Source organism: Mirounga angustirostris, unplaced genomic scaffold (assembly GCF_029215605.1).
Source record: "Mirounga angustirostris isolate CCGP_5_RB_7025 unplaced genomic scaffold, mMirAng1.0.hap1 SCAF_10, whole genome shotgun sequence".
NCBI lineage: Eukaryota > Metazoa > Chordata > Mammalia > Carnivora > Phocidae > Mirounga > Mirounga angustirostris.
In genome coordinates, this window is record NW_026991718.1 from 32,167,712 (window position 1) to 32,195,198 (window position 27,487).

At 41.6% G+C, this 27,487-nt stretch overlaps 1 protein-coding gene across 10 annotated transcripts in view; it reads right to left on the bottom strand.

Annotated features, from left to right (window-relative positions):
- The window catches only part of SLC8A1 (solute carrier family 8 member A1), a 379,277-nt gene that overhangs the window by 54,033 nt on the left and 297,757 nt on the right, over positions 1-27,487 (bottom strand). For 7 of the 10 annotated variants that reach the window (XM_064572154.1, XM_064572153.1, XM_064572151.1 and 4 more), the window contains exons 3-7: positions 22,723-22,826; positions 19,671-19,688; positions 15,732-15,800; positions 11,113-11,243; positions 7,102-7,201 (exon numbers count right to left, since the gene is read on the bottom strand). In XM_064572154.1, coding sequence (XP_064428224.1) covers positions 7,102-7,201; positions 11,113-11,243; positions 15,732-15,800; positions 19,671-19,688; positions 22,723-22,826 — 422 coding nt within the window. Of the gene's footprint in view, positions 1-7,101; positions 7,202-11,112; positions 11,244-15,731; positions 15,801-19,670; positions 19,689-20,124; positions 20,146-22,722; positions 22,827-23,369; positions 23,477-27,487 lie in introns of all 10 variants that reach the window. The other 3 variants (XM_054509688.2, XM_064572155.1, XM_064572156.1) reach the window with 2 other exon arrangements.

Genomic DNA, 27,487 nt, shown 5'->3' on the forward strand with positions numbered 1-27,487 from the left:
TCTCCTGTTAGAGTTTAAAATAATTGCTATTCCTCTTAGTTCAAGCATGCTAGTGATTCAGAGCATGGAAAACCTACCTGAATAACTAATCATACCACCAGGAAACAGCAGGAGCTCAAAAAGAACAAAAGAAAAAAAAAAAAAAAGGATGTGCATTGATTCTTTTTATTTCTGAAGACCTGACATGATTTCTAGCAGTAGATATAACTACAGTTCCAAGATCACAAAAAGAATCAAGAAGTGCTTCTGGCTTCCTCATGATGGGATTAACCTTGCAGTGACGGATCCTGTCCACTTTCCACAACTGGTATGCTTTCTGGTCCTTCGGCACCTCTGTCCAGTGCTTTCACGCTCAGTTCCAAACCCTTAACTTCACAATGTGTAACTGAGAGTGAAGGACTCATCAACGTTGTCTCTTTCTCCTGAATTAACTCATTTGAAATCTGGCCACTTAAGCCCTGAATTAAGATGGTAGGAGGGACACCCAGGGTTGCACTAAAAGCTTACAAGCTTTGGACTGACAATAATGGGGCTTCCTATTCTAGCTGACCACATGCTAGTTGTGTGACCCTAACTAAATATGTTTATGTAAGCACCCTGGGCCTCAGAGTTACCAATTCAGGAAAAAAACCCCAAAAAAACAAAAAAACAACTTACCTCAGGGTATAGCTGTGAGGGATAGAAATAATATAAATAGAGGATTGGCCATGTAGAAGACAGTCAACAAATGATAACATTATTGAAGCAGAATGTGAGCCATAATTTCATACACAGGTATTTGATAGACTTTCTTTAAGGCTGTTGTACCTACTGAAAAACCAGCATGAAAATAACACCCTTGTTCATGAAATGAAAAAGTCAGCTTATGATTTTTAGATAAAGGATAATTAGGAATCTGTATAGTCACATAAGAAACAGGGCAAAATGAAAACTCCTACTAATCTCTAGCACCTTCTCCCTCCACTTTGCTTGCCCTTTCTTCCTTCCTTCCTTCCTTCCTTCCTTCCTTCCTTCCTTCCTTCCTTCCTTCCTTCCTTCCTTTCCTTCCTCCTTCCCTCCCTCCCTCCCTCCCTCCCTCCCTCCCTCCCTCCCTCCCTCCCTCCCTTCCTTCCTTGTCTTATAGTTATGCTGAGGCTGTGCCAATGATGAGCAGCATTTTCCCTAACTGCTTAAATGGGATTTTCAAATGACCCAGGGTTAACACATTAAGTAACGAGAGTGTCTCCTCTGTAATGATGTTCAATAACAGAAAAGATGCTAGAAAGATTCCTGCTTAGACCCGGTTGCATGGCAATCCCGTGAACCTCATTTGAGGCACCATTTTTATTACTTATTATTTAGGCTTCTGGAGTGGGTCAGTCTTCAGGTTGACAGTATTTTCTAGTGAATTATTTTCTGGGGCACCATCGAGTTGACAGTTTCTGCTATTAAATAATTCAATTTAATTGATAGCACTATTTCTCCACATAGCCATGGATGATGACCTGATGATAGAAACATCCCCCAAACCGAACTAGCCTCCAAGTTGGTTTGGTAGACTTGGGAGAGCATGCCCTCATTATGTGGCTGAAGTCGGGTCTCTGGCTATAATCCACCGAAGCAGGGTGAGTGTGGACAGGCCAGCTGCATCTACCAGCCTGGCCTTGTGTTGAATGTCTGCCCTTCTACTGTAGAGGATTTCGCAGGGCTTTCTGATTTCCAGTTAAGGAGCAGGAAGAAAATTAGGCATTTTCAAAGCATCATCTCACTTCGTTTTTTTGAGGCTACCTTTGAAAACTATCCTCCCATCCCTTTCCTTCTAGGAGGATAGATGTGAACCGGATGCTGCTATTGTGCTAAATACCTAACGTAAGAAAGCTGGGTGGGTGGGAAGAGTAGACGTGTCCATGCCAAAATCAGATGGGCCACGAAGCACAAAGTCATCAGGGATATCACAGAACGATACCGGCCACTGACAGAACTCCCAAATTTCAATACTAGATGGGATCTTAGAACTCACCTAGTCCAACCCTCTCATTCTGCCGCTGCTGAAACAAAAATTCAGAAAGGTGAAATACTCTGTCAAAGTTTTACAGTTGGTCAAAGACAGAACCAAGACCACAAAAAGGCTTTTTTTTTTTTTGCCACTTTGAGGTGTTCCTTCATTATGAGAACGCCAATAGATGCTCTGTCAGGCAAACTCTGTACCAGAAGTAGTAAAAGAATTTCAGAAAAAACTTTGGTGCTGGATACCTAAAATTATCAGGGAAAAGAGAGGGCAGTGTGTTGACTTTCTTTAAAGAATGTCACTAATTACTGGGCAGGAGAAGACTATGGATGCATTAGGCAAAGGCTTCCCTTGGTACTTTAGGGAACTGGCTGGTATTCTCCATGGGGGCCTCTGAATGAGGCTTAAGGAGACTGAATGAATATTAAAGGAAAATAGCCCTTCATATTTTAAGCTGTGGCTCAATTGTCCAAATGAATAAAGATACATGCTAAATAAGATAATGTGCATGTCCCTGTGCGTGAATTGTGTGTCTGTGTGTGCACAAGCATGTCTGGGCATGTGTGTCTCTGTGTGTTCATGCGTGTTTGCGTGCACACATGCATGTCTGTGTGTATCGAAGTATGTGTGCATTTGTGTGTTCTACATGTGTGTCCCTGTGTGTATTGCACGGGCACATACTCAGCCCCCGGCTGCAGCAGGTGAGTGCACTCTTGACACTGGAGAGAATTCTGGGCTGATTTGTATTGTCATTTACCCGCTTTGCTTCTTGAGCAAGTTACGTTGTTTTTTTTTTTTTCGTTGTTTTTCTGAACCTCAGTTTTTTACCTATAAAATGGTGTGTGTATGTGTGTGACTCTCACTATAAAAGGGAAAAGCAGTGTGTTTAGTCACTTAGTCATTTTAGTAATTAAACTGAATTGACTCTATTCACACAAGATTTGGTTATCTTTTATTGTAGATTCTTCAACAAGATTGGCCTCCCAAAGAGCCAATTGTGATATCTAAACTTATCGACAGCCCTCATGAAAATATGAATTGCCTTGATTAATCCTTACAGCAACTCCATGAATGAGGAGCAGTTGTCTCTGCTTTACATCTGAGGGAACAGAGATTGAGAGGGGAGGTAATCTGTCCTGAGTCACCCAGAGAATTTCTGGAGATCTGGGACACAAACACCTGACTCCAAAGCCAAGCTTGCAACCGTTCTCCTTCACCTCACCACAGCCCAAGACTGTTGGTGGTTGTGCAGTCGGCAGCATTGGTATCTGGTTCTCTTTACCCAGCTAATGTTTGCCCTCTTCCTTGACACATCCGTTTCTCCTCTATATCCCGGCTCATCCACAATTTCTTAAGGTCATCCCTCCATTCTGCCTGGGTGGCTCAGTCGGTTGAGCGTCTGACTCTTGGTTTTGGCTCAGGTCATGATCTCAGGGTCATGAGATCGAGCCCTGCATTGGGTTTGGCACTCAGCGCTGAGTCTGCTTGAGATTCCCTCTCCCTCCGCCCCTCACCCTGCTCCTGCATGTGTGCATGCGCACGCTCTCTCTCTCTTCTAAAATAAATAATTTTTTTTTTTTTTTAAAGGAGGACTTGGGGACAATTCAAACTGGACATACAGTGAATGCTAGCCTCACTTGTCAGTGCATCTGCTGACACATCTTAGAAGCACCTGATGGTACTGGACTCGCCTCGCAAGTATCTGACAGCTGCCTACCTGGCTGCGGGCTACTGCTCCTGGCGTTCTACCCAGGAGGCCACCGAAGGAGAACCGCCGGGACAGGACTGTTGGATCCCTACCGAATCTCCAGAGTCTCATGAATCCTTGAACTCTTCAAACATTAGACTCTACCATTTGGGTTCCCAGAAACAGTACGGTCCTCGGAGGCCCAGATACTGGGCTATGAAGTTTAGGAAAAGCAGGGGAACAAAAAGACTGCCGGGGCGGGGCGGGGGGGGGCGGTTACCTCGAAACTAATTTAAATATAATCAGTGAGAAATAGAAGCAAAATCCTATTTCCAAAATTATTATTTTTGTTTAGCAAGATACATAGACTCAATTTCGCACAGAAAATTCTGTAGGGAAAAGCCTCTCAGTAGAGCTGTTTAAAAGCAATTTAATATTTTTAATAAGGCAAACGGTTCTGATTCTCAACTCTTTAGCCATGAAATCTTAAAATCTAATGAAAGTCCGTTTTCAATAAATGCTGCTTTACAAATTTTATTGCCCATTTAACAACTAAAGAATATTAACATTCTTTAGACACTTAAATTTAATCATAATGACAAATATTGAGCTCTCTAACTGCCCTTCATGTGATTTAGTGCCCATAAAATATGGGTTTGCTTTTCTGATATTTTGTCTCAAAATTGTAAATAAGGTCAATTTACCCAGCAGCCTGCAAATTTCTGAGCAATTTTGTATTATCCCCAAGCAGTCATTTAGAAACATAAAACACAACATACTGCATGACAAATAAGAACACTTGAGAGGTTTTACATTTCATTCATTAACAACAGTTCTTCAAAGGATTTGGGCAAGAACTTGTCCCATAGAGAGAGTGCTGAGACTGTGGTACCAGAGAGGTGACAAGACCAGTGTCCCTCAAGGAGACACAGGTGGCAGAGGTGGGGAGCAATTTTCCTCATTTTGAAACCTCTCTCTCTTAAGGGAGGTAGTCAGCCCACTGGACTGGTACGTGGTAGATTAGGACTGAGCGCTCTTCCAAAGCGAATACTGCCTCACCAGTCAATGCTCAGGTTCTAGAAGATAAGGATAATCATAACACCTATGACCCATGATGTGGAGAGGATTTAATTCAACATTATATATGGAAGTGTTTGCAAACCCAAATCCGCCCCCTTAAAGTAAGGGAGTATTAACATCTTTAGCATTGTTTCACTCTATACCTATTTTGACCAGGATCACAACTTTGGTCTTGTGCCTGGCATAATCTCTCTCACTGTTTAAAGCTGCCCTTTGCCACCATAAAATGTCTCCTCTGGTCTCTGGGAGTTACTAGAATGTGTAAATAAAGCAACACAAACCCACTCCACTGCTAGAAAACAAATTGCATCATTAATGGGTCTGTCGATGGTGTCTTCTTGGCCACAGCCCAGTGCGGCCCCTACACATACTTCTTGTCTCTCTCCACAGCTTTGTTGTTCTCCACGACAAGCTCACCGTCATACATACACTTTATTTCCCTATTTGCCTTATTCGCTATCTCCTTCAGCAGGATATAAGCTCCACTTGGGTAGGGCTGTCTTTCTGTTTCACGCGCTGTCGTATCTCTTCCACCAAGAACAACGATTGACATATAGAAACATGAATTAATGATCTCCAGCTTGTGACCATTATATAAATGCTCATATATCTTCAGCCCAAGGAAACCTGGGAACCATTGGGAATGGTTCATTAAAGTTTGTGTTGCTTTTAATGTTTTTAATGTGCTGATTCTGGTATATCAAAGCTCATAAAACAATTTTATTATTTTTAATGTTTTCAACTGGCCTCATCAGCACTTTCTTATTTGAGCCAGTTTTGTCCTTTTAGTTTTTGTCTCTGTGAAGATGGAGTATAGCTCGTATCTCAGATACTAATGTTAGATTTCTAGAAAAACATAAGCCATAGTGAGGGAGTGCTGTAGACTGACTGTGGCCCCCCCACCCCCAAATTCATATGTTGAAACCTAGTCTCCAATATGATGGTATTAGGAGGTGGGGCCTTTGAGAGGTGATTAGGCCATGAGGACAAAGCCCTATGGATGAGATTGGTATCTTTATAAAAAAGACCTCAGAGATCTCTCTTGCACACTCTTCCATGTGAGGACACAGTAAGAAGACAGCTGTCTATGAACCAGGAAGTGGCTTCTCACCAGACACCAAATTTGTCAGTGTCTTGATCTTGGATTTTCCAGCCTCTTGAGCTGTGAGCTTGTTTATATGCCATCCATTCTCTGGTATTTGGTAATGGCAGCCCAGAGGGACTAAGACAGGGAGTTTTCCCCTCCCCTAAGTAGAATTTGCAGGTAAACTCTAAATCTATTCTCCAAGCAGTTTCCCACCATTTAATGTTCATAAATTTCCTTTGTATACTCAATCTCAAGAAACCAAAGTGTGATTATAAACAGCACTAATAATAAAGAGGCATGAAAGTTTTACCACCCTCTGTTCCCACAGTGCTTCAGAGATCTGTCAAATGGTTCTGTGGCAGATTGGAAAGAGGGGGTTGGGTTAGGAGTCATGGCCCAACCACCAGTGATGCTGGCTCCGTACTTTACGGTGGGAATCACTATTTTAAAAGTTCTAGTTTTGTTCATTAGTTGCACCAGAAGATGAACCTGTGGGGAATGTTAAAGAGAAAGAACGAGTAGAGATAGAGCAGAAGAACTGGGGGGTAGTGGAGCCCATAACGGTGTTGCTTTCATGTATCTTGGAGAGAGACTTTCCTCTGTCTTTATAAAATCACACAGACAAGGGACAAGGTTTGACAATCCAGGAAAAAGACGCTTCTTTCTGTTTTTAATTCCCTCAGGTCTCTGACTCCTTGAGCTTGAAAACAACTTCATTTTTGTAGGATTTTCCTAAATAAGACTCTGCTTGTAGAGGAAGAAACAGAATGTGATTCTATTTCCACTTCTAGAGCCAGTGCAGAGGCTTATTTGTTAGACGTTGTTGAAGAGTGTAAAATGACACAGATGGGAGTGGTGAAGGGTCTTAAAGTCCCCTCATCCCACCTGGGAGTTTGCTGCCTCCTTTGTGACCTTCACTTGGCCACTTCTCCTGCCTTCAGGGAATTTTCCAGACAAAGCCTCGTGATTGGCTATCTGTGAGGTAGAGACAACAAAAGCCTTTAAATTTATCTCGTCTATTTCCAGAGAGAAAGACACAGCGTAGATGGAGAAGAATGCCACGTTTGAAGACATTTGCTTCATCTAGAAAGTCTAAATCAGTCTCCGAAATGTGCAGCTGTGCTACAAATACATTTATTTCCCTTTTCATTTTATCCTGGAAGTTCTCCGGTGCTTTGACACAGACCAAGTGATCACAGTGGGAAAAGCAAGTGCAGTTTGGGTGGTGGTAATTGATAGCATGCAGAGAAAGGCACTCACCAGCACTGACAGTGATTGCTTCAATAAACTGCTCCCTCCAGCTGTTTGTCCCCACCACAAGGGCTAAGTTTGTCTTCTTAATAAGTTTGTCCACGGTACTCTAGAAAGGTTGGAAAGAATAAGATAATAACTGCTGGGTTGGTTAAGGCCTCGGGAAATCTAAGGCCTTGTTAATTCTGAAACCCCAGAGTTCTACAAGGGATGGCGGATGTTAAGCTCGGAACAAGTGTTGACATCAAACACTGTCACGATTATGCAAACAAGCATAGTCCTTGCTTGGAACCCTTCTGAAATAGAAATTTCTTCATAGCAGATATGAGCTTCCTTCACTGTCTAATGGCCAAGGAAGAATGGCCTCAGTGTTTAAGAACAGCAGATGTTGCAAAAGCCCACCCCTTCCCCTTGAATGCTTTATGGATTGGCTTCTCTCCTGGCTTCATCTGTAGGATGCTGCCTACAACTGAATTAAGATATGACCTGCTCAGCATTACATATCTCAGAATAGCCGCAGTTGGTAGATAGATTATGAAACTAAAAACCATTATTATTGTACTTTTGTTTGTCAATGGAATGCAGCCAGACAGAAGAGCTCCAAGGTTGCTCCTGCATGCTCATCAATAAATAGATTTTTCTTTGGCTACTGATTTTGTCAGCCAGGCAGCTGTTAGAGAATTCACTCTAACTCTACTTCTGTTGCAAGCAAGAAAAGAGGAGACAAGAACAGGTGAATTCATAGGGCTTAGGGCCCATGGCAATTGGCGTAGCTCTGAATTTCCCCATGCTTTACTCTTCTTTTTAGACTTTATTTTCTCTTTAGACTTTTTTTTTTCTTAGACTTTTTTTTAAGCACTTGGTTTTATACAATTAGCACTCTCTAGCTTTCTAAATGTCAGTTAAGGGAACAACAGGAATAGCCAAACGTTCACAGGAAAACTAAGCAAGCAGATGCACCCAAAGCGCTACCACAAATCATAGTGACTAGAGGGAGAAGGGTCACTTCCAGGACATGAGGCCACTCTTCCCAGAGAAACTACCACACGGACTAGTCTACCACACATCTACACTTATTGTCAGAGCATCCTCGAATTCCCACTAATTGCAAAGAGGCAGAAAACACATATTATTTGTCTGAGGTCAAACTCTGTACATGTTTAATGCAGTGTACCTGAATTGACTACGGTTTGGGAATAGAGCAAGTTATCAGCAAACTGGGAGCAAGGAAAATGGGATCTGAGCAGCCTGTATGGAAGGCCAAAGCTCAATCAGAATGTTAAGTGGGTTCGTTCAACAAGGGTCTTGTGAACATAGAGATGATAAGCACCAAAAGGCCCATCTCCCACTGGCCCACTCTGTATTTTCAACATTCTTTGCTCAGTTGTTTCCTCAGGGCGGTGACCTCTCCACTCTGAGCATGTGTCTCGAAATGCCAGTGCCCCTGATAACAGCTCTGTCACTGCTCTTGGCCACGATAACTTAAAGCACATGACAAGCATGTCTTTTCTCTCTGGCCTCAGCCCCATTTCATCAAGCACTCTGAGTATCTTGGCTGATGCCAGTTCAAAGTTCTGTGGAGAATGTAGCAAGAAATGACCTTGATCTTTCCTAAATGTCTTGAAAACGTGGAACAGGCCTCCCCAAGGGAGCCCTCTGTTCTGATGCCAAGGCAGAGAATCCCATCACCTGGCAGATAAACAATGAAGAGAGAAACTGCTGTAAGAGCTCAACACACAGACTTGCCTCAGGAAATCTCTCTAAAGAACAAAGTTTTAAAATAAATGAAAGTTAAAATTTATGTGGAGGAAAAACCCAGGGTAGATTATAAACTTTAGTTCATGTTGACCCTGGGGGACTATGGGATAGCCTGGGTTCTACCTGGGACTTAATTTGCATATGTGTCCTCCCTTGACCTATGGGAGGAGGGGGACTGACTAAGATGAATTTGAACTTGGACCTGTTCATCTATATTCTCCTGGAGGTTTCCTATATGCCAATGATCAACTCTCACTGCCCTAGACCTGGAAGCGACTGTTGTAACCTCACCCTCAACGGTGGGTATTAGGAAAGTCAAGCCCTTAGTCACAACATAGTAAAGAACCCAGTGGGCAAAGACAGAGTGGGACATTGTGAGGTATCACCCAGATTTGGGTCTTCAAGCAGTTCTGAGAGCTTTGAAAAAGGTCTTTAAAAGAGCTATGGTCTAGAAAAAGAAATTTCTTAAAAGGATGACATAATATCAAAATTGATATCTGAGGGCACCTCAGGGACATGCTCCCAATTTCCCTTTTGTGTTAACAGTAACTACTGATGAACTTCGAGGAGGTGGGAGGAAATAGTCTATGGGAGCTATTCTAGGAAGATAAGAACCCTGAACAAGCGAACTTAGGTAAAGAGACTGGGGGACTTTGAAATGTTCAGGCCATTGGAGTGGTTACCAGAGAGAACTCTGGACCCAAGAAAGCTTTGCTGCCTAGGAGACTGTGCCCTGCCATGCCCAACCCAATGCTTCCTCCAGAAATTTCTGTGATTGCTCCTCTTAGTCATGGGTACGTGGAAGGGGAAGGTTGAGGGTTGTCCCATAAGGGAGAGAACACACAATTACTCCCCATGAGAGCCCTGGGGGTGGGGGCAAGCTTGCACCAGGCCCTCTGATTCCAGATGAAAAGAGGGTGAATGAGGAAGAGGGAGGTTGAATACGTCTGGACAGACTGGTCCATAGAAATGGACAGTCTGAGTCATCTGTACCCCGCGATCACACGGAACCTGTGTGTGTATGTGTGCCAGTCTTACGTGTAGAGTGAGGCAGGTTCTAGATCGAACAACAGCTGAGCTCTGATAGTTGGGGTCTGCCTAGAAAGCACTGGTCCCGGTCTTTACCCCTGCTCCTTCTTTCCGTGGGAATGAGTGAAAGAAACAGTGATTTGTAGCAGCCTGAAGGGGGAAGTTTAATTGCATTTTTATCTTAAAAATTCCACTTTGATTGCAAAAGACATTTTTTCTTTCTACCTGTCTCCTATCAGGCACCTCACTTTGTGGACCAATTTTAAAAAATAATTAATGGATCCAGCTAAAGGAAAAGAGACCACTGATATGAAATATCTAAGATAAAATACTGAGGCTTTCAAGTTTCTGGCCTGCTTCTTTCTTTTGAGATCCTCATTCTGGTTTTGCAAAGAGGAGCAGAGTCTGCTTTTGAAAAATAAGTGGGGAAAATACATCTGCCATCTGGGTTTGTGGTTCTGGAAAACCAGAGAACAACGTTCCTTTTCATGTCCCACTGCAGAAGTCAAGTGTGGCTCTCCTGAAGGGTCTTCTCAGACATCAGGGCTGTGTGCACGCAGTGGGATGGAAGGTGGGATAGGGGGCAGAGGGAGCACCTAAGATGGACAGGAAGTTTCACCTCAAAATGCTAAGCTTACCCTAAGGTCCATCTGATTAACTTCTGAAAAATTACTTTCATCACCCAGAGAACCAGGAACCCAATTTTATCAGCTCAATTGTAAACTCTCTGGTTATAGGCACTATATACCTTCGGTATGTTGACTGTGCTAATAGGCCCTAGGATCTGAAGAGGACTAAATATAAATGAGAACTTGTCAATGGGATGGATGTGCTATAGGGAGAGCTTACCATCTCCCCTCCACAACAAAAGCCTCCTAATTGTCAGCAGTGCGAATGCTTTGCTTCTGATAGATTTATTCCCTTCAAATACAGCCTGGTCCCTTCCACACAGAACAATCTCTACCTTTGCTTCTTCCTTGCTATCCCCTCGGACAACGTCCTCCCTTTGGGGCACCCCTGACCCTATGCAGGGACAGATGCCACCCTCTGGACCCTGGTTCTGATACTGTTTGGTTTGCAGGACCTCTTGGTTTCCTACCAACTTTCCAATTCTAGTTCTGCTCTGAAAAGCTTCTCGGTTAATGAGCCGGTTCCCGAAATTGCTAACACTATGAGTAGTCTTGGTTCCAAACTAGGCCTGGCCTCCCCTGTGGGCAGTGTTGGTAAGCATACCTTGAATTCATAGGATTCTTCAATGATCACTTCCAGCTTGGTGTGTTCTCCCAGAATGGGGCGCCCCATTTCTGCAATGCGCCTCTCCTCTTCCTCTTTGCTGGTCAGTGGTTGCCTGTCATCACATTCCTCTGTGAAAGGGAAGGGCAAGAAAGTTAGCAGTGTGCTCAATCCTCTTTGGAAATCCCTGTTTTCTGCTACAAGAAAACCAAGAAGGAAGGAAGCCCTGATGACCCACTAAAAGTCCCTCGGGCGAGATCATCAGTCGAGGGGAGAATTGGACAGAGGCTCTGGGCAGGTCAGGCAGCACATCACTGTTGTGCTTGTTGACCGCAAGTGGATATGATGACCCACAACCTGAGCATAAGCCAATGTGCAGATCAGGAAAGCAAGATATAGACGCATGTCACCGAGAAAGTCTCTGCCTGCACATTGTCCCTGTTGAGGGAATCACCTAATTGTCCCCTGTGATGCTGGGTCATCTGGCTGTTTGCACACATTCCCTTAGCAGGTGACCAAAGGAACCACAATGAAAAATGCTAGAGTCACACAAGGGATGGAGGAATCTGGCCTCTTCCTCTCCACTTTCTAGAGGCAACAGAAAATGCCCCAGGGCCCACGAGTTGGAGGAAGGGAAATTCTGATCTTAGCCAGAGCCCCTGTTGCAAGTTAAGAAGCAAAACATCCATTCCATTTCACCAAGATGCCTGTTTGCTCTAGTGCTTCCTCTCTCTGGTGGAAAGTTTGCATTTGTTAGGAAGACCTTGACCACGTTCATCTTAAAGTAAATAGGGAGGGCAAAGGTGAGGCCTTTGGGAGTTAATACTACTCACCATGTAAGCGTGATTATTTCCAGAACCACCATGTAGCTGACACTCCAGGAGAGGCTAGTGGGTGTTAAGAAAATGTTAATGGACTTGAGAGTCCATTAATGAGAGGAAGCTCACAGTTGGCTCCTCTCTGTGTGAAGATCATTAGGATAAATCCCAGACTGAAAAGGCCATGCACATGTGAAGGGCAAACAATGTTCCTATAATCACGCTACCTCCTTATCCTTCAGGCCCAGGATGCTGGAACAAGACAGGCTACTTTCCCTCAGAGTCAAGTCAAATGTACTTCATCTCCAAGGAAGTAGTATGGTGGTATGGAAAGACCTCAGCCCTGATGCTTTTGCTTCTAGAACTTTCCAGGCAAACCGCCTGCAGTAGGAATCTGTTGACTGAGGAAAACATGAGAAAGGGAGGGACTTCTAGCCCACCCTTCTTGCCTTTTGCCTTTAGGCATCAGCTCTGTAGGAGTCCACACCTCTCATTCCCTCCAAAGACATGGTTTCCCTCTGCTGAGGACCTTGCTGTGGTGGTTCCATTTGATGCTCTAGCAAATTTTGTAGAGAACTGGTTCCTAGGCAGGTGGTTCACTGCTAGGGCACGGAGCAGAGGGGCTAGGGATACCGCTAGCATTTTATATACCAAGTGTCAAAACCTACCCAAGGCAGAAGCAGAATGGAGCATATTAATTAATTCTTTAGTATGTACTCAATAGTGTCTTCCTAAAGGAATATTTTAGAATCTGCTTTTCTATTCCCAGTTTTTACGGGGCCCCAAGGAAATTAGATAAAGACTAAAAAATACGTGATTTTGAACTGGCCAGAAACTGCTGAAAGTTAGTATATGCAAAGGAGAGGAGATTACTTTTAACTGTAAAAGTAGTAATGTGTTTTATAGTAGGCTCGGGAAGTTATGACCCAAGAGAGGGCAAAGGGTTACAACTGGTGTGCGTAGGATTTGTCCTTGAAATTATGTGTAGTCAAGGAAGTGGGACGCTGGGATATGTGATGTCCAATCTACCCAGTGCTCAAATCAATCATATTGTGATTCCCACTGCTTTCTGATCCTTGAACCCAGGATAAGGTTGTTGGTAGTTTCTTAGCAGCAGGTCACATTAGTGTCTTTGGTCAAAACCTTGGCTGAACATGGATGTCTTAGAGACGTACATCAAATGAAAATTATTTTTCCAGAAGAACAACTGGGTTTATTTTTGATTTGCAAAGCCATTGGGAGAGAATATTTATTATGGCTTCCTTTTCTGTCATTTACTTATAAATGGTAAGTTGCTTTAAATGGGGTTCAAGGCAATTTAGGTAGAAAACTGGGGAAATTACAAAAGAAAGGTGACGTGGTAGCAGTGTTTAATACCATATTTCACAAAATGAAATTATTTGGAACATGGTATTAGATAAATGGACATGGTAGTAAATGAAATCAAATCACAGTGATTAAAAAGGTTATTCCCTTTTTAATCATCTTTCAGTCCTTTGGATCAGGAAGAAATGCTTCGTTTGGTACCATTATGCCTGTAACTAGTTCCTGACATTTGTTCTATGCATATAAAGATCCTTTGTTCATTGCTCACATGGGAGGTGAGGCAAAGAGATGGGACAACTTCTAGTGCAGCAAGGTAAGGGCTGAGGGGTCAGGGTGGGGAAGCAGCTTGCTCTGCCTAAGGGAGTCAGGGAAGACTTCAGGAAAGAGGACATATTTAAAACTGGCGTTGAAACCTGCAGAGAAGCTTGCCAGGGGAAGGTGGTGCTAAGGTTGGGGTAGGAGGTGGTAGAGTAAGAAGGGGCATTCCACAGACAGAAGTCAAAGCACAAAGGCATAATGTCATGGAGGGGTCAGGGCTATTTTCACTTAGTAAATGTCACGAACATTTAAGGGAAAATTCTATGTAATGGAGAGGAGACAACTGGATCGTTGCTCCACAACGATCCTGATAAATTAGTATCTATGGTGCAGATTTTTGATACTGGCAAAGAAGAGAGCTGGGACTATGTTTTAAAAAGTGTCCTCTCGGGCGCCTGGGTGGCTCAGTTGGTTAAGTGACTGCCTTCGGCTCAGGTCATGATCCTGGAGTCCTGGGATCGAGTCCGGCATCGGGCTCCCTGCTCGGCAGGGAGCCTGCTTCTCCCTCTGACCCTCCCCCCTCTCGTGTGCTCTTTCTCTCTCTCTCTCTCTCATTCTCTCTGGCTCAAATAAATAAATAAAATCTTTAAAAAAAAAAAGTGTCCTCTCTTTAGTATCTTTTATTGATTGGGGAAATAGTTGAACACCATTTTTTGGGATCGTCTATTATGTTTGCTTCCTTTTCACTTTATTTTTGTTTGTTTTGTTTTGTTTCCTTTTCACTTTGAACGCTGGATCAAATGCAGCCCATTTCACTCTGGCCACGTCAGTTTCACCTCCTTATTTATGCCCCAGTGACAACATGCTGCCGTTTTAGTTTTGCTTCTCAGACAGAAAAGTCATTCTCTGTTTCTGTCTCTCCATACAGATACATGTACGCTTTTTAAATTCACCATATTTTACTGAGAAGTTGATAATCAATCACATAACATCACGGTCTTAACTAACTAACACAACCTAAAGATCAAATGGATAATTCATACCCCCTGCCAAAATCTGTATTGACAGGACATAAAACCAGCCTGTGATAAAACCACCAGTAGAGGACGTCCCTTCTTTTGAGTAATTGATTTTGCAAATGACAAATTACAGAAGCTCCTAGGTACCTGGGATGTCTGAAAAGGCTGCTGCTAATGCTTTCTGGCTCAGCTGCTCTTTGAAGGGGAAGGGCTCAGAGGGAGAATCCCTATTAGAAAACAGAACAACCACAGGCAGATCTGCACCTGAGGAGCTACTGTTGCTATTCTTTCACGTCGTGGCAATCTTTAATCTTAACCAACAATGTCAAATTCGGAAAGGGGTACAAGGCCAGCGGTGGGACACTTTGCTCAAGGTTATTTTAATCCTTCACTCAGATCTGTGCTGTGACAAGTCTGAGAGTAGAGACCTCTTGACAGTTTTCAGCACCTGACTGGCCTTGCTGGTTAGAGCCTAAGGAGACTGGTCTATTTATTTCCACTAGGAATATTCTGGAACAAGTCTGCAGTCAGGTCTTGGTATCATGATTATCGAGTAGGGAAGTGGCATGTGAGGATGAGGAAAGGAAGAAATGTGTCTCCCACCATGGCCAGTGACGGCAATGGGGATGACTGAGGAATGACCATCCCTGTCCTCACGCAGACTTGGAGATGCTGCCTGGGCTCTAAGCTTACAGTAGACCCGGGATGGTTGTGTGATCCTCTAGTCACCCTGGCGATGTTCCCTCTGAAGAACCCCCACAGATGTACTATCACCCATGCATATGTGGCTAACATTGCCTGGAGGCAAGAGGGCAAGTTCTAGAAAGAAGTACAGCTTGCTTTTAAAGAAACGCCATTATACTTGGAAGGAAAGACCCGTGTTTGAGGAGGGAAATTTGGAAGAAATCTGGAATCTATTGAAACTTGAGAGCGAGAGGTCATGGCGGTCAACCTTCTTTGCAGGCCCGTGCTGCTCCCTCCACCAGGCCTCCTGTCCTGCGTGGATGCGCGTGTGTTTTGTTACGGACCCACCATGCTCGGAGCTTCAGAGAAACCACTGCACCATTTAGCAATGTTCTAGTGGGGACACGGGCCAAACTGTGCTACTTTAATGTCTAAAGACTTAAAGGACACTTGAAGGCAGTTAACTTCAAGCAAATTAAACCGTGGTTTTCAAAGACCATGATGCACTGAGTACCTGCAATGATGATTACAGTAGAGGGAATAGGATGTTCTCTAGCATGAACTTTCCGGAAGACAGGTTGGCCTAGCGAAAAGGACAGGCAGAAAATCGTTAGAATGGACTGCGTTGGTTTGCTACCAGAGCTCTGTGGAATTAGTCGGCTAAACATCGCACCCAGATGCACACATCACAAGCAGTGTTAGTTTGGGGGTTGAGTGGTTAGAGGCCACTCCTATGGAGGCCACAGAAGTGAGCAAATAAATGGGTCAAGTGTGCTATGAGCCAAACCAGATTATGTGAATGAACCACACACTCCTCAAGAGGGGGTGCAGCTAGGTTCCTGCAGGCCTCTGAAGTGGGTCCTTGTCCTTCAAGTTACTGCTTCCAGAGGCCTCGTGAAACAATGGAAAGCACTTAGTGTGATGACAGGTAACTTGGTTTTGAAGCCTACTGTTGCCAATGACATAACCTTGAGCAGGCCATTTCCCCAGTTTCCCCACAGGTAAATGGGGATATTAGCACCTGCTCCATCCATATTACAGGTTTGTTTGAGGGTTGAGTAACTTAGCATCTGGGAACATACTTATCTATTTCCTGAGCAGTCCGACTGGGAGAAGATTTCATACACTGGTAGGCTTTGCAAGGGTCTGCCATCATCACAGTAACCATTGGGTTACCTAGGCCGAGGGTTTTCATTAAACTTCTGGCTCAGTTGACTGCCAAATCTACCTGCTGTTGGCTTCTACCAAGAGCTACCTTGAACTGATCTGAGAATCATGAGATTGGGACTTCGTGCCAACTCTGCCATATGTTTGCCATCGAAATTTGGGTAGAGCAGAGCATTTCTCTTCTCTGAGACTCAGTTTCCTCAATTGTAAATGAAGTTAAAGTTGAAGGGGATTTGTTCCTCTACCCCGGATACTGGAGTGATTGAAATGTTTTAAAAAAGCCATGTACCTTGTTAAAGTCTATTATATGATGAGCATAATATAATTGGGAAAGCAACTTTTAAAGAAGTATATTGACTTTTAATATATAACTCTATGGCTGCCTGTTTGGGGAATCAGACATGCCTTTCTCCTCTCCAAATTGAACCAGAACCCTTAATTTTTTTAAACAATACAAATTAAGGTGCTCTAGTTTCCCTCTTCCAGGGTCCCCCTCATTTCTCATTTGACTGGCATTCACACTGATGGCATTTATGTGGCATAGCTGGGCTTTGGATTGCCAAGGGGTTAAGATGAAGGTAGGAATAAAGAGACTGAAAGGGAGGAGATGAAAGTGCTGGGGTTAGAACACTCATCAAATGGCTGTGGACTTAAAGTCAGAGGGCCAGGCTCTGAATCCTGGATGGGTGATTTGGGGTAGATTAATTAATCGCTTTCAACCTTCATTTCCTCCCTATAAGTGAGAAAAATAAAATCGTACTCCATAAGGCTGAAGATTAAATGATATAATGAATACGAAATGCTTTACAAACTCTAATGAGCTATAATGTATAGGGGGTTATCATGTTATATGCCGAAAAGGTCAAGGGACAATGAGATCATAGGTTCCAACAAGGGCCTTTCAAAGAGGCAAGGTCTAGGAGCAACACGTAAAGATTTGCAAATTCCAAAATCACCTCCAGCACTTAATGTCCACCACTAATGAAATCTCTGAAATATATTGGGCTGTGGACCAAATGACTTTTTCAATTTCCATATATCCTGTTTCAAATTTAGATTTTCACACTCAGCTGCACAAAACCATATAAAAGCCGCAGGCAGAGTCCAAGGGCTAGATTAATTCTTCTCTATTGCCCCTGCATCTCAAAGCCTTGACTTCAAAGCCTCAAATTGACTTCAAAGAAAAGTTCTTTAGACTTAAAGCTGCTTTTCACTGTGTAGACCTAAGTTTTTGAACCTTCCCCAGGGCATCTATAGAGAGTGGATCCCAGGCATTCTGACCTGGATTGGGAGAAGAAGGGTCATATACTGTGAGAAGAACAGGCCAATGTAGAGATTCCCAGAGAGTTTTTGGAACATTGACTTGTTCTAACTGTATCAATTTCAAGTGTTGGGAAAAGGTGGTAACAATAGACAAACATTATTTCAAATTGAAGCCATAAGAAAGAACTTAATGAAGTAAGTACACGAAATGATAGGAATCTTTGGAAGAAGCGATTCGGTTCTCTTGAATGCAAGATGTGTCCTAGGCAGGGAATGTTGGACATTACCAGACAGATATTCTAGAACATGATATGAAGAATTCCTGAGAAAAGAAAAATAGGATTCTGTTACTACCTAGATACTTCAAGTGATAGGGAAGGAAGACCCTAAAAGCAAAATCCTGACATAGTCAATAAGGAAAATAGGAAAATATCTAAATATATCAATGCATTTTAACAAAGCATTCTATAGCCCAAGATTTTTGGTGAGGATCTCAGTATCAGGCTGCGTAAGGCTGAACGTGTTGCTAGACACTGTACTATTTCTAAAATGGTTGACTTTTTCTTTCTAATTACTTCAGAAGCCATGAAGGTTGTCTTCCCCAATTTCTACCTTCCTCAAATCTCACAAGGATAACCAACTTAAAATAAATGGAAATTCCTGCATTAGATTCAAAAATAGCGTCTTCAGCAGTGCACAGTGAGGGAGACTTGACCTGGGAGAACTTCAGATGGCTCAGATTTTAAAAATCCTCTATGAGGACTTGTCCTGTTTAACGTTTTTATCCTTTTCAATTTCTGTGTCTCTGAGAGTCTTTGGATCATTTCGTCATTAGATGCCATGTCTGGAGGGAAGCAGTGGAGAGCCAACAGCCCCTGTGAAATTGCTCGTATTCAGAAAGTTCTACTTGGGATAGAATCATCCTGGAACTACCTGATCATGAGTTTACAAGAACAGTGGTTTAATTAACCCCCAACTCCCTTACCACAGCCTTTGCAAAATTGGAATCTGGGGGAATATTTCCTCCTTTAAGTATTTTGGTTCAGCTGATTGCAGAAAAAAGATAATTACAGTAGTGTTATCTGCACAATATATAGGAAAATGCCGTGGCCAGTAGGATGCCCTTAGGGACATCTTTAACCTGCAGTTTCAGACACATCACGCTGACCATTTGATATTTCTCTCTCTCTCTCTAAATCTGCCTAGATGATTCTGAAAGGGTGGGAATAAACTTAGGGTCAAAAGGGAGGATACCATAAGGAGACACCTTCTTCCCTCTGTACACAAGAAAATAGCTTTAGAGTTGTGTTAAGTGACGTGATCAACGCAGGATGGATGCCAATATGAATTTAAGAGTTTTAAACCCTTTGAGTGGCGTTTTGGGTTTGTATAGATCACTGTGTAATGCACTTCTAGGGGTCATGTTAATAATGCTCAAACCGAAGTCCCAAAAGAGGGGCTCAGACTGGTGTCGTGGAATGAAGAGAAGGGACGGCTCTGCCCTCTGCTATCAGGGCATCATATAGTATTAGGAGACCGAGCTTGGTCCTGGATGTCAATCCCTATGTTTCCTTGAGGCCAGCGATTGTCTTATCTAATCTGGTACCCTGGAGCATCTAGCAGAATACACTGCACATCATCAGCACTACATGAACATTTTCAAATCGACCAGTATCAAAATGTGAACAGTTACAGGTTCTCCATACAGATTTGCTTGTACATAAACACAACACACACATTGTTAATGTGTACAATGTTAAGTGTGTAAAATCAGCAAGAGCACACCTTGTGCCACAGCTAAATGTTAACACAGGTTACATAAAATGTGGTTTTGGTTTGATTTTTAAGGGCATTTGGGGGAAAATGAAGAACATTAAAAAAAAATCTGTCTTACCATATAGGTATTTTCCTTCGTTCAAAGCAAATAAAAAAGAGAAACAATTTTTTAAAATGTAAACAACATATGGCGAAGACAGAAAGCAAAAAAATAAAAATTGACGTCATTAGCTTTAAAAATTCATACCTGTTATTGTGAAGCCACCTAAAAAAGAAAAAAAAAGAAGAAATGTTACAATTTATTTAACTTACATTCTAAATGACAAATACCAGTGACATCGGACTGCCTGGCCACCCATCCAAGATACAACAACTTGCCAAATTACATTTACAATTAAGAAAAATCGGGTAACATCCATTCGTGATTTAATCACTACTCATTCTTTTAAGATTATGGGACTTAGTGCACACATTTCATTCTTGTGCAGACCTAAGCAATCACTGGTTTTTAAAAAGATCATACTAAGCTAAAAATGGAATATTAACTATCTAACCTACACAAAAAGGAGGCCAATGGCCCTACACAACAATCCTGCCAGTAAATCAATAGAAATAAAGGTCAGAAAACTACTGTACCACCTGATATTCATGGAAAATCACCTAGAGAAATGGAAAGGAAATGGAAGAAATGAAATGCTTACCAAGCTCATTCAATAACAGGGCTGTGGAGGAAACAGACAAAGACAACACAGAATAAGAGACCAGATGAATAATGAAAGTAAGAGGAATATCAGCAGAAAGAAATCCAGGCAGATCTGATTCCAGTGGTGGGAAGGCCCTGCTAACGTGGGTGCCTCCGAGGGAAATGTGGCATTGGGAATAATTTCTAATAAACAATCCCAACACTAAGTTTTTGCAAATGTGTGTGACTTATTATATATGGATACAATTCCCCTTATCTGTTATTTCTTGGCATTTAATAAAACATTTCTACTATATATGTTTACATATAGTAAATGTATCTAGTTTACCAAATAGAGTAGAAATGTTTTATGAAGTTAATCTTAACTTCATTTGAGTGAGTCTTCCTCATTAAATATTGCCCAGGAGTTACTGAATTCAACATATGGAAGTCTTAAATCATCCAGGATCTCAGGTGTGACACCTTTCGTTCAATGAAAACAGATAAAACATCTTCGGAAATTCCATTTTGGCTGCCCTGCCTGAAGGAGACTTTGGTCCAACGTAAAGCTCTCCCTGGAGGTTCTATTTGCATGGTATTCCTTGGCCGTCAAGGGATGCTTATGTTTTTTAAATCCTCAAAATTTGGGTGCCAGGAATTTGCATTTACTTGTGTGTCCTCTATGACTTCTGCATGTTATAATTAGACAATCACAATTCTTCTTGTGGACACATAATTCCATGGAAACTGACAAGGCAGGTGGTGGGGAGGGGGCATCGCATCCCATAATTTGTCTTCCAAGTTATGTGCTTTAAACCCAGACTATACAGTAGCACTTTATTTTGGTGAAAGCTCCCTAGCTAAACATATTATATAAATTTCTTCAGGAGCTGTGGAGGGGAATGCTACAATTCTGTTTTCCGCCCCATTTTCCTGCTAACGGTTAGTGGCATTAGAGGATACTTTCTAAAACAAGTCAGTAATTTTATTTATAGTGACAAGAATCCACTTGGAGGGTGTGAAACCAGATAGTGCTATCAAGGAATTTTAATTTGCTTTTACATGAGGGCATATTTTACTAAAACGACAATTGAAAGAGCTGTATCCAAGATGCTCTTCCTTTAGATAAAAGACAGTGTTTTGGAGGAATACATTTAGAAGTAAGTGCTTTTTTCCTGTATGCTAATGACGCATTTTTGATCCCATCTTTGTAAGAAATCAGCTCAGTTTTCTAGTGCCTTTTCCTTCTGCCTACTGCCTATGAAACATATTAAATAGCCGCATTAAAATGGGTCCCCAGTGCTCCATTCTCCATCATTCCAAACGGCTCCTGTTACCATTTGGGACATGATTAGGTCAGAGACATACATTTTTTTTTTTTCCTTTTTCTGATGGACTCTGAAGTCAGCGAGTTCTTACAAATGTGAGATTAAATTCCCCCAAATGTTGGGTCCATATAGGAATTAGTCCTATATATTTGATATTTTTCCTTACATGTAAAAGTATAAATTTCTTACAAAGTGGTCCATCTAATCATCTTCTATGCCAGTCATCAATTGTTTGGTTGCAATGAGTAAGAGCTATTAATGTGTAGTAAGCTCATTTTACATGTATAATTATGTAATCCCTTTAAAGTGGCCACTGTTAGAGGATAATTGTAGGAAGCCCTTGTAAAAATTCAGAATAAAAAATTATCTTTAAGGGTGGTATAAAATTCTTGTCCTTCCTTATCAAAAATAGGTGGCAGAAAATAGAAATAAAATCAAAGAGGACAAAGAAATTGGCTTCTTTGTTCAAATATTTTCCTAAAAATATATAAGTACAAATCAACTAAAAGAAATCTAGTTATGAGGATACTGCTGTTTATTTCTTTTCTTTTTTTATTACACGTATTAGAAATTTGTAGATTCTATAAGGATCAAAACACTTCAGAGCATAAGGCTGGTTAGGCCTTAAGCAAGGGCTAAATTCTTCCTAAAGGACTATATCCTTCCTACTAAAGAAAATTTGTATGACTGTAATTTCCTACATCTGGTCCCTTTTAAATGTCATATTTGATGATATAAAAAAATCTCAGGCCAAAATGAATGCTAGAATGTGGGTAACACTACTCTTCAAGGATCTTTGTTCTTATTAAGTATATATTTTTTGAAAATTGGGTTGTCTAAAGAAGCCTAATTATTGAATTCTTCTGAAAGTTCCCATTAGTTGCCATTAGACTCATCGGTCAGTACTAATAGGTATTAAGTAGTCTTTATCATGAACGTTCAAGGGGAGATTTAGTAGTTGGAAGTACATTTTAGAACGATCCCTGAGTAGTAAATACCTGAACACAGAAATCATGCTTTTAGATCATCACTTCTGAATCACAGAAATCTCTTCTAGTATTTCTTCAATCTGCTTTCAATCAAAGTTAGTGGGCATTTCCTTGAGGAAAATGGGCATTGTTTTGGTGCATTTGTGAATTAGGGAAGGGAGATGAAACTGTTAAAGCTTCAAAGGAAATGAAGGATAGTACTTGGAGCCAAGGAAGAGGAGAGAGTTAAGTGTGAGAGTAGGAGACACGGAGAGAGAAGAGTACAATTTCTCGCTGGTATGTCTTTGTATACTCTCACACCTTTCATTCCTCTTCTTATCCATTTTGGTTCCTCAAGCACAAGGGAGAAACTGCACTCTTTCTCATATTCCTCACGGTCAAATATTCTAATGGTAATGATCTTCCTGTGGGAACACAAGACAAAGGCAAAACAAATGGTTGGAGTCACACGCTCATGCTAGGTGTTCACCAAGCTGCATGTTACCGTGATGTTATGGAAGGGAGAACTGGCAACACATGGACCTCGCAAGTATGTAATAGGGCATGGCAGCTACTCTCAGTGGGCCCCCATGACCTTGTCTCCTCGTTTGCCACTTTCACAAATGCTTCCTGCTTCAATGAGCTGGCAGGAAGCACCCCGACTTAGGAAGAGAAATCAGAACGTGGGCTTCATTTTGGTATGGCCAGCATCAGGACCACCCTTCCCAGAAACAGGCCGGATTGACTGCCCTGAAAATTGGTCTCTCGGATCTGCCATGTGCAGAGTGGCCAGAATTGGCCGATGGAGCTACAGGCTGGGCCCGCTGGGGCCCGGGGGTGAGATCTATGCCCTGTTACATAGGTGGAGGGATGTGTGTGTTGTGAGCCACGTCTGAAGAGTGCAGGCATCCAGGGGTGGCACAGGCCAGCAGAAGCTGTTGGGCTCAGCCCTGGAGCAGCTTCCCCACCTTTCTTCTCACTCATCTCCACCAGGCGGGGCTCTCCAATCTCAAGGAAGAAGGTCTTGTTTTTCTCATACTCCTCATCATCAATTACCTTGACTGATATTGTTTTGCTGAAACAGAGAGAATAGAAATTGACGAACAAGGGGAAGAGGAAAGAGAAGAGAAGGAACATAGAGAAGAGGAAAGCAAGGTTAACAAGTTGCACTTCCAGACAAATGGCAACTGAGAAACTTCTGTACTGTGACTCTCTTCTTCCAGGAGGGGTATGGGATAGGTCTGGAAGATTGGAGAGGTCACCCAAAGCACAGCTCCCCTGCCCAAGGCCATGGAATGATTTTAGGTAACATAGAGCACTCAGGACTCATAGGTTTATCATCACCATGAGAAGGAAAAGCAGAAGAACACAGATCACAATAATAAGAAAAGAAAAATATATTTATTTAGTAAATGCCTTAACCGTAGGATTGTCTGAACCATGCCCTGGAATTTACTCGATTAGAACAAATCAGTAAATCACATCAAAATATCAGAAGAGGTTATCTGTGAGTGATAGGCTTATGGGTCATTTTTCTTGGCCTTCATTCTGCTTTACTGTATTTCCAAACATAGTATTTTTGTACTAAAATGTTAGTAAAGTAATAAATGTATAAGACCATCACAAAATAAAATCAAACTCTTTAATCTTACCCCACCCAATGTCCCAGAATCGAACTCTTATTCAGGCTAGTCAGATTTTCCACCTAGATCACAAAGGGAAAATGTTCAGGTTTTATTTGTCTTTCTAAACATGGAAGCTGAGGCTTCCCAGTAGCTATTTTGAAAGGTGGGGGATGGGGAGTCATGATGCTATAGTGATTTTCAACCCTCCAAAGCTGAGTTTCAACTTTGACAAAATATACTATTTACACCACTTTCAAACCCCACCCACACACCAAGGCATTTAGTTAAGAATTTTTCCCGTAATCCATCTGTTAGCACTTCTAGCCTTAGGGTCCTCTGGTTGTGAGTGAAATGGCAGACTGTAGGACAAATGCAAATATTATGCAAATCTCAATTTCCCATAAGCCTGATGACTCTGAAGATATATCTAATGTTACCTTCTAATTAATAAGGGCTTAATCACTTCCTATATTACCACTTACTCAGAGCCCCCTAAACACTTATTTGTCCTTGAAAAAATTTTTTTTTCCAGTAACACTGGCCAAGAACATTTCTGACTAAAGATTTTGAAACACTGAGTTTACACAGACGCGTAGTTTTAGTCATCGACATTATTTAGTTTGGGTGGAATTTTCTAGGTCTTCTGGAAGGAAATTAGTTTGTAACCCCCCCCCTTTTTTTTTAAAGAGAGGGAGAGTGAGGTGGGAAGGGTGTGAGGGGGAGGGAGAGAGGATCTAAGTGGGCTCCACCCTGAGATCATGACCTGAGCTGAAATCCAGAGTTGGACACTTAACTCACTGAGCCACCCAGGTGCCCCCCCTCTTTTTAAAAAATTATTGATCAAAGCCACCAAGTTTTATTTATACCTATATATGCCAAAGAGCATTGGTCTTCTTTCCTAGTATAAAGGAGAAGAAAGGTAGAAGTTGCTTTTAATTCTCTGAATTTCCTAGCCCCTAATGCTAAATGCTTTAGTCTTGCTTTCTTGGGTTAATACTGTAGAAGTGAGATCAAATGCTTGCTTCTGGTCCTCTGGAGCCCCATAGCCAGCTCTCTGCTCCTCAGCTTACGAACATCCCCATATGATGCCCATATCCGATTTCTCATTACTAAGGAGTTGGACTCATGACAGTGCCTTTTCTTTCCTATCTCAGCTGCGTCCTCAAAGACTGAAATACTAAGGCCAGATGAGCAGCTGTATATGACTAAAGCAATAATCATTTTTTCAGAGTAGTCAGATATTTACAAACTTCCAACGGTGTGACAAAGTCCAACTACATGTACGTAGTGAACAGTTGCTGTCTAACTTCTGAAACTATTCTCTGGAATTGATTATTTACTATTGATTGATTATTTACACTATTTACTCAGTGTGTGTATGTATGTGTGTGTGTGTATAAATGTATATAAAATCACTCTACCCTGACTACACTAGGATATCTGATCATTCCTCAATCTCCAAAAGTTACAAATTATTAAAGAAAGCGCAAGAAGATATAAGAAGTGATGATACATGTGCTCTTTATTTCAGAACTAGATTTGATGTTATAAGTGAAATCAAATTTATTCTACAAAAACCTGCCAAAAGTTTATCCTTTTTGTCATCAAACTTATGCATTTTGGATTTCTATCTTCCTGCCTTATAATCATAAACTACAGTTGTTCAGCTCTACTAAAGCAATCAGCCATAAGACCAAGTGTGGAAAAGCATTAATGGGCATCAGAAGGGCCATGCTACCATCTTTTGGAGCTCATGGCCCAGCATTTGTTATCACTTCATGATAGGGTACACAAAGGTGGATGCCATGTTGCAATGTTCTTGCTTATATTACCTAAAAACATTTGACTTCTCTTTCTCCATCTTGTGCTCCCAACCCAACCTACATCACATCACATGTTTTATTAGATTGAAGAAATAGAGTACAGTAGAGATGGCTGGTGGAGCCTGGCTAATAGGGTGCCTTTGTTTAGAAAAAGCTTCCAGTTTTATTCCCAAAGAGCAACATGACAACTCATTCAGAAATAAATAGAAGCAACCAAATAACATTGTTTCTTATTCTTGGCAAATTTAATCCTCTATTGTCCTAACAGCTTTATTTTCTATACTCTGAGTAGCTGATGAGTGTGAGATATATGAAGCCCCACACAATTTGTTTGCATAATAAAATAAGCACTGAAAGTTTATCTTTAGATTATCACTATTTACTAGGATAATAATCCTTAGAAAATGTTTCAGTATTTGATAACTGTGACACTGGAAAATCAAAGAAGAAGAAAAAGAAACCAGTATTTCTGTAGGTGCCTGGCCAAGACACCTAAAATAGATGGGATTTGCATAATGGCATATTTCAAAATCATTAATAATACCATCAGTAGTGCCCCTGACAGGGGGAGCCATTAAATTAGAAATTGATTTTGGTGCTCTTGCATAGTAAAATGATTAATAGGAAGCTTGCTTATTAAAGAACATTTCAGTCCATTTAAAGAGGCAGGATAAAGTCAATCCTTATGAATTAGCCCTTTGAATCAAGAGAGGTAAAAATCAGAAGGGATTGCTAATGCTCAACTTTCGCTTCTCCCCCCAGCAAAGGTAGCAAAGTTGAAATTAACCAATGTAATTTTTAAAGGAACAGATCCTTAGGCTGTCCCTAGCTCACTTCCCAGAGCCTAATGCCACCTCTTTCATCACATGGGAAGTTACAGGAGATGGGGCACATTTGGTGAGGACTCCAGGTATAGTATGATAATCAGCAGAGGCATGCCTCTGTTCCTCACAATTCCACAGTGGATATAAATCTCAAGGATTGAAGGGACCTTAGAGGTTCCCTCCATTGGCACCCTCTCCGCCTCCCCCCTCCCCCATTGCCACACCAATCCCACAGTCACTGAGCTTTTGCTCTGTCATAAGGACTCCTTCTCCCTGAGAACACAGATTCATGCTGGCTATCTTTTGTTCTCTTTACCAACGGGATGAAGTCATGTTTTTTTTCTTTAGATTGACAGGTTAACCCAAACAAGACTGGAACAGTAAGGCAGACACAGCCCTTCATCCAATGGCAACTCTTATGCTCTTATTGCCCCAATAAGGAACAAATAGAAAAATTGATGTCATGCAATTTTCAACTACCATAATTATGAAGAAGGTAATGAGAACTTTTCACTTGATTTTTTCTAAAAAGTTCTAAAGTTGAATAGTGTACTATAAAAATGATGTTTTCTGGAAACTAGCAAAGCAGTTAACAAATCTTATGATAACACTAAATAATTTCTCAATGTGGCCAAAGTTTTTATGGAAATCCATCTTGGTTCCATTTCTAGGGGGAAAAAAGGATTTGATTAAGAAAGACCAGTTTATTGAGTGGAAAAATGCAGGTCATTCCTTTGATTTTTTTTCTTTTTTTTTTTTTTTGCAGTGCTTTTCCTTTGGTAATACTAAACCAACATCTATCCTTGACTTCTCA